Genomic DNA, 8,173 nt, shown 5'->3' with positions numbered 1-8,173 from the left:
GTTTTTGTTTTTTTCTGTTGAGTTCCACAATGTATGTCTCATCTCCCTGATACAGATATTGAGATATTACATTTATCATTGATACACCCAATGACTTCAATGAAAGCCAGACTGGGCTCTCTACAGTCTTAGAAACTACTTTAGTAAAACGGAGTGGGTAGAAAGCTAACAGTTGCAGAGAATTCTCTGGGAAGAAAAAAATTATTCTCAGTATAGCTAGCGCAGAATAAGAATGTGCTATTCAGTTTGCTTTTATTTAGCATTTTATATAAGTTTTCTAACTCTCTCCCTTAGAACCACAACACAAAACTTGGAATGAAACAGTAGGGAAATGAACAATAAATCAGAGGTCTTGCCCCACCTCAAAGACAGATTGAAAGCATGATCTATCCATTATTTTTAAATAAATGGATAAGGTTGAGGTGATGCACTTGAAAAGAAAAAGGAGATTCAACTGCATATTCTGCTCTCACAATGGCCTAAGTAACTTGCCAGAATATCTCTAGTTTTGGGAAGGGGTCCTCTTCTTGACTGGAATCTCTTGGCTGAGGCAAGAATCAGGACTTGATCAGGCTCACCCTACTCACATGAATAACCACATTGAGGTCAATATGACTGCATACTTGATTATGGTAACCTCTCAGATTTGCTTCCAAATTCTGTTTATCTCAGAAACTCTAAACTCAGTAACTTGCTCCCACTTCAGTGTCTCCTTGTTCAAAGAAGTCTGTCAGGTCTTTTATACCCAAAAATTAGATAAAAGAAACAAGTGGGTTTGGACTATCTAATTTTTATAAAATTGTTTTCATGATTTCTTTTTATTCTAATTGAAATAGTTTTCCCCCTTGATTTAAACATACCCCTGAAGAGTTTGTAACCAAATAATTGCAGCAGTGCACCAGTGCATAAGAATCAGAAAGTGTAACTGACTAAAAACAAAAACTAAACTGACCAGTCTTTTTCTCCTTAACCAAGCCAAGTGAAGTGCCAAAAATAAACAAACAGCATAAATGGTGCAAATACAGTAGATTTTTAAAATGATTTGAGTTTTAATAATCTGAGGTATTAGAGCAAACACAATTAAGGTTTGTTTCTTTTTTAAAGAACATGGGTTTTTTTTTTAATGGGCAATGTCCTTTAATGATAAATTTACAATGAAAACAATATGGCCATCATAATTTTGAAATGCAGTATGTCTGCCATTAATATTCTGCAAATGTTTTTGCATTATGTTTGGGGGGGGAACCTGACAAAATATAAAAATTAAATACTCAAATTACTTACATACTTAATAGCAAGACAAATAAAATAAAATAAAACAAAATCCCTTCAATGAGCCTAATGAGCAAAAACTGCAGTATTTCCTAAGTGCACAATTCAATACTCTGACCCTTATATATAGAATTGAAAAAAGCAAGATGGACATCAAACCCATTTATTCTGAATCTTAAGTTATTCAGCATTTTGGTTACATTGACGGAAAAAGGATGAATTTGAGTTTCGTCTTTTATCATTTGGAATCAATGACTTTTCCTGGCATACAGTACTGGATGGAGTCTGCACCCAGATTTCTTTGGACTCTGTGTGCTAAGAGGAGAAGCATATACAGACAATAAATAAATTAAAAAATTGTATAATTTATGGTGCATTCACTGATGATACATAAACCTTCAACTAGTTTCACAGCCTCAGGTCTTGACATCCTACTACCATATGCTTTCAAAATACTAGTGGTAACTGGTGATATACCTGATCCTGGCGGGGGAAAACAGGGATCTTCTTTTATTTAACTTGGAGAGGAAGAAGTTTGGTCTGTCATCTTTCAGTGTTCCCATAAACTGTATTCAAGCATTAATGAACACATATAATAACTACATATCAGATAAAAACACCAAAATACACTCAGTAATGCAAATAAATGATATATTTTAGGGTATGGTCAGATAAGGTATTCAAAGCCTCTACTGTTTCTTCTAGAAATGTCAGGATAATTCAGAAATGTCAGTTTCTTTAAGGATTTGAGGTTATAAGTCAAGGATCACATAGCTCCTTCTCTAAATGCATCTGTAAAGATCATTTGAAAAGTGCAGACAGAATTGTTCATTGGTTAATTTTACTTCGAGCTACAAAGTATATATGTGCTTTGTTTTGTCTTATTGATCAATCTAGCTTACAATTTTTGCACAAAAAATCAGAAAACAAAAATAAGTTGTTGATGAAAAATATAAACACAAAACAAAGTAAGTTCCAATCGTGCAAAGTTTGCTTCACTGGATAAAGCACTTCTTGACACAATAATGTCCAGAATTCCCCCTCCCCAAGAAAATACAGGACTGAGACTGAAGCCATTTTTTTCTCTTTTTTTTTTCCTTAAAGCTATACAACACAAAGAAAAAATCATTGAAAGAACACTTCATCAAATGGTGAATTCTTCTGGGTCTGGAGTGAGCCTTTGACAAGTGATTGTGTGGTCCAAATTACTTGTCTCATCAGGACAACAACAACAGAAAGAAAGGAAGAAAGAAAAAAAGTCAATGATCCCAACAATAAAATCCGAAATTGACTTTACAATCACAGGTACAAATTGCTCAGGTCGATAATTTCATTTCTCCTAAAGATCACTGTCGTCTAAAACTAATTAGAGGCGCAGGTTTCCGGAGGAATTGTCAATATTCAAAGTAAATATTGGAGTTTAGAAGGTTATCATTCTTCTACCATGACAGTCTGACTGCGTAGTTGGAAATATTATCATGTTCTGCCAAGTTCAGTGTGTCATTAACGACTCAATCCTTGTTCTAGCTCAAGAATCTGGCTCCTATTTGGTCTTCCTTTATAGTGGAAAGACTAAGAAGCCAGAAAAGGTTGAGTATTTCCACCCTCCCATGAGGTTACCCCTTTCCAGTTTGAGATGCACTTTGTCTTCTCTCTCCATGTGGAGCAAGACTCCATTGCTGGCTGCTTCTCTGGTGACATCCTGATCCCCTGCAAAAGCTGAAATCACTGGGTAGCCGTTTTGCATTAAACTTACCTAAAATGCAAAGAGACAATATTAAGTATTTTTTCTTTATGCACTTCATTAACCTTTCACACTCAAAAGCAGCAGGTTTGAGCTAATCTAAAAGTAATCAATGATTATTTTTATTTCATTCCATCATTTTACAGAGCAGACAAAATGTTCACCTTAATAAACAGTGCATGCATAAATTCTTCACTTTCTGTGTTTTTATATATTACCTATTGCTTATAGGTCCACATTTTAAAAGCAAAGAGAGTACAAGAATCTTCAAGAATCTTGAAGAATCTTCAATGGAGTGTTTAAATTACTACCCACCTGGATAGTCTGTCTGTTATAAACCTTGACCACGTGGAAACTGAAACTATAAATCCCTTTTCTTGGTGCTACAAATATACTGGACGCAAGATCAAAATGGTTGCCAATATTAACTAATACCTGGAAAGCAAACAAACAAAGAAAAATCAATTAAGTGCCAGAAAAATTCTGCATCAGCTCCATGACCTATGTAAAGCTTATTGGAAATGGTAATTGCAATACAATTAAATCGTACTACAGGGGGAAGGAGTCAATTTCCAAGGCATTTAAAAAGTATTGTAGTTCGTAAAGTGGTTTATTAAGACAGTGATGAACCCAAACCTGTTAGACTGAGTGAAAACACCACAGCCCCAATAAAGTAAAGGAGGAGACATATTACTGGACAGACAAGAGAAGGGAACAGTAACTGTCAAGTAAATGTGCAATGGATTTTTATATGTCACTTTTGAAACTAATTATGCCCCAAGTTTAACGTGTTAAACAAATACATAACAAAATAGGACTTAAACATGTTGCAACTGAGTGAAGGGATGGAGGAATTATATATCATTTCTGCCAATTCACTCCTCTCTTTCTCTTCCTCTGGAGGGTTGGTACTAATTATAACCGACTTGAATAAATAAGTGGGATGCATTATATCCACAGAAAGAAGCTCTGGCCATCTCAGAAGCTGGAGTAAGGAATAGTGAAGACTGTTGCATGAGAGTACACTCATACAATTAGAATGAGGTAAGATGACCTTCTATGCCAAGTTAATTAGCCAAACCACTCTACCAAGTGGAAAGGGGCAGGAGAGAATCTATGGGAAGAAACTGTTCAGGGTTTGTTATTGTGTTTTTTTCCCCCAGAACACTCCCAATTTGCCATATTTACAGTTAAGAGGAAATCACATTCACAGGATACCAACATCTATTCAGCCATTGCAAGAGAGGCCCACTCCTGCTTCCACTGATGTTAATGATGAAACTTGCATTGACGTCAATGCAATCAAGATTGGGCCCCTACTTTCTTCTGTCCAGTCTCCTCTCTCAGAAATTACTTATAAGCCGTTGGGTGTTTTAACTGGACAGGGATAAAACCCACCCTATATATTGACAAGTATCAGAGGGGGTAGCGTGTTAGTCTGGATCTGTAAAAGCAGCAAAGAATCCTGTGGCACTTATAGACTAACAGACGTTTGGAGCATGAGCTTTCGTGGTGTGAATACATGCATCTGAGGAAGTGGGTATTCACCCACGAAAGCTCATGCTCCAAAACGTCTGTTAGTCTATAAGGTGCCACAGGATTCTTTGCTACTCTATAGTGAATGTGCCCAGGTTTCACTATCTATAACTAGGCAAGTAGTAAAATTCAATCTTTCCAAATTTAGTTGAGAAAACCGTTTTAAAAAACAATAAAACCTGGGCAGATTAGACAACTCAAAGCAAAAGACAATTGTGAACCTGGCTGAATGTTTCAAAAGGGGTTTCCGAATGTCTTTCTTATTCTTCATCACCACACTAGCTCTATCCACTCTCTCGCAATATTCTATGGATTACCATTCCCTGTGCTTGTTAATATCAGAGAGTCATTAAAAGGGGGGGAGGGGCGTTCAGAGTCCTATTAAGCCCTTCTTTCCTATCTTCCCATTTTTCTTTATTTCTCAACCTCCTGCTCAGATGACCAGTGATCCCAGTCCCAGTTTAGTATATGATGAAGGGGAGAAGGAAGAAGGGTCTGGCCAGTAGGTATATCAAACACCAGTTCTCCCTCTCTCTCCTCAATATTTTCTGTCAGACTATTAGATTTACAGGCTTGCAATCCTTGTTTTACCTTTTTTTTTGCTGAACTGAAATTAGGGATAAAATTAAAAGCAACACCCTAAAAGTATCAAACCCTAACCTCCACCATTTGCCCTAATGAACTAAAGAAAAAAATGAAACCATGAGGAAAAAGAAAATAGCTTCATTACTGTGGAAACATGGAGATGAAGTTACATGAACAAACTGATGAGAGCCAAACATATACAATAAACGATGTGCAGAAATCTGTCTCTCTCTGATATCAAAGGGAATGGCGAGGCTCCTTAAGTTAAGCTGTAACTGATTAAGATTTAGAGGGGTAGAGGTGTTTTGTTGTTTGTTGGTGGTTGGTTGTTTTTGTTTTAAGATACTAACGAGTTCTAGATCCCCTATGTAACAGAATAAATAAGATTGCAGACCAAAAATCAAGGCATTCGTAATTGAGAACAACACACGACAATTCCTAAGGGCAGCATTCAAATCAGGTAACCCGACGAAAATGGCAGTGACGGATCCACACAGGAAAGATACGATGAAAACAGAATGAGCTCAGAGTGACTCTAAGGACAGTATCACCATTCTGCACTGGCTCTAAATCGTGCAAAATGAACCTACTCCTTCGCTACGCATCGTTTGACTACTTTGACAACACAGGGTAGGAAACACCCTTCACCCAAGAGAGACGCGGTAACATTGCCAAATACACTCGGAATCGACAGGTTCAGTGACTGCCCGCGAGCACGGGGGTTGCTATACTGAATGCCCTGCTGTCCTGAGGTCTGCACGCCCTCGCCCCTTTTAACTCCCATCAGAAAAGATTTGCTGGGAGCTTTGGGATCCTTGCCGGCAAGGCGCCATAGAAAAGCGAAGCAGAAGCCTACATTATGTACCATTAATAATGAAAATGCAAACGCTTCCTCGGGAGGATGAAGTTGCTCAGCCGGGGCGATACTTTCTGCAAACTCCATGCAGGGGACCACAGCAGGGTGTGTGTGCGTGTGAGTGGGGGTGGTCAGTAAGTGTGGGTCCAGGGGGCTAGCGGGGCTAGCGATGGGGAGCATCCCCAGGGGAGAGGGCAGGCTAGAGCAGGAGCTGGCTGACCTGGTCGAAGTAGATGGTCATGGTGCGGTTGCTCATCTCCGACGGCTCGTGGTTGGTGCTCCTGGTGGCCGAGAAGGCCACCTTGGCGCTGCCCGAGCGCACCGAGATCCCCAAGGAGGAGGTGATGGCCCCGTCGGCCGACGGGCTGGAGTCGCAAACCACCAGGCACTTGCCCTCCAGCACGATGGGCTCTGTGTCGTTCTGCGCACGCACCGGGCGGCCGGCAGGCAGCAGCAGCAGCAGCAAAGCCAGCGCCGCCGCCAGGCAGGAGCAGCAGCCCGCGGGCTCCGGCAGCGCCCCCCGCCGCCCTAGACCCGGCATCTTCGGCAGGGGCCAGCAGCCGCTCCCGCTCGGCGCCGGCATCAGGGAGCAAGGGGGTAGGGAGGGGAGACTGCGCCTAGTTCCTCCCCTGCGCTCTCTCCTTGGCAGCCGGCTTGGGACTAGATCCGAGTCCTCCCCTCGGGCAGGGCATGAGGCGTCCTCACAGGCGGGCGGCACACAGGTCTAGCAACGGCAAAGAGAAGCAACTCAGCACACCGATCCAGGGAGAGCAGCCACACAACACCCGCACTAGCCCTGGCGAGCCCAGCACCGCGGCAAGCGCGCACCTGCCGTCCTCGCTGGCAGGGTGTCACTAAGCGGGCACAACAGGTCCAGGAGATCCAAGTGCCCTGACAGATGTCTCCTCCCCGCACCCCCCTCCCCGGGGGGGTACTGCCATATTCCCCCCGCAGTTTGAGACGGGAAGGAAAAGTGCGCGGTAGTTGTATTTTTTTCTCACTTCCCACACTTTTAGCCTCGAAATCAAGCCAGCTAAACCTTATTGACAGATCCCCAACTAGCCTTTAATCCCCCTTGCGGAAGGCGGGTGTTTAAACCACCACCGAAGAGCCCGCAGCCTGACTTTTTGTCACAGCTGCTAAGGTGCGATCGACGCCTGTTCTCTCCTGGTCTCGCCAAGCGCGAATAGCCCGAAGAGCTTCACAGACATATGCGCTCTGCGCGCTTGCGGCTGCTTCGCTAATGTTACCCACGCGATTTCATAAGCATTAATAAAAAATAAAATAACCCCTTTCCTACTGTAAAGCCGAGCGCTGGCATATTCCCGTCATTGTGGAGCTCTCTTTCTAACTCAGTTTGCGACAAACACTTTCTTTTGAATTACGGAGACTTTAGACACTGGCACCAATTTATACTTTTAATCTATTCCACAGGCCAGCTGAGCTGCGATCTGTAGGGTGCCCCTTTGAAACTTACCGGTCCATTAAACTCTTGGGAGGGGAAAGAAAGACTAAGAATCCCCCTTCCCTGTCCTAGGAAATCAAATTGCATTTAGATTCTTTCTGAGAAGTTGCATCCAGTCACCTTCCCTCTTCAACACAAATTTAAATCCGTGATGTACCCCCTCTCCCGAGACTCTACCCCATCCCCTCCTCCCCCCGGCCGATGCATATTTAAGTGGACCAACTAGCTCCGGGATATTGTTGGTTACCTGGTAGATCCATAATGGGAGCGTCGGGCTGGCTAGGTAGCTGTCCGTGAAGTTGAATTGCTTAGAGAAAATGAGCTGAGATGGTGCTGGCAGAAAGAAAAGGAAGCAGGACTCGCCTCATTCTCTCCCGCCCATTGCCAACAACCCCCCTCTCCTCCCTCCCTCTCTGTCTTTCACACGCACACTGACACTCGTCACTGCCTCACACACCAGGCGTAGGGGCTGGAGACCACGCCGGCAAGACACCCCCCCTCGCAGGCTCACACCTCCCGGCCCTACCCTGGATAGATCGTCCCAGCTGGAGTGTCTCGGCAAGGGTCAGAGCGGCCGTGTAACGCTCTGCAGCGGAAGCAAGCCGCGTTTACACCAGAGCCACCCCAGGAGAAACCCAAAACGAGATAAACTCTCCCCCAGGAGAAACCAGCTGGACGCGTTTAAAGGCCCGCCCCAGAGACAGAGGGGGCATCC

General features: G+C 42.9%; 1 protein-coding gene across 1 annotated transcript; it reads right to left on the bottom strand.

Moving 5' to 3' along the window:
* Positions 1-933: 933 nt before the first annotated feature.
* On the bottom strand, positions 934-7,840 carry CBLN2 (cerebellin 2 precursor). Its single transcript, XM_030549546.1, has 4 exons — positions 7,705-7,840; positions 6,214-6,715; positions 3,332-3,451; positions 934-3,028 (listed from the first exon to the last, which is right to left on the bottom strand). The coding sequence occupies exons 1-4, from the start codon at positions 7,716-7,718 to the stop codon at positions 2,831-2,833; spliced, it is 834 nt and encodes a 277-aa protein (XP_030405406.1). The 5' UTR covers positions 7,719-7,840; the 3' UTR covers positions 934-2,830.
* Positions 7,841-8,173: the final 333 nt, after the last annotated feature.

This window comes from Gopherus evgoodei, chromosome 2 (genome assembly GCF_007399415.2).
Source record: "Gopherus evgoodei ecotype Sinaloan lineage chromosome 2, rGopEvg1_v1.p, whole genome shotgun sequence".
NCBI classification, from domain to species: Eukaryota; Metazoa; Chordata; order Testudines; family Testudinidae; genus Gopherus; species Gopherus evgoodei.
This window is presented reverse-complemented; position numbering and strand designations above follow the sequence as displayed.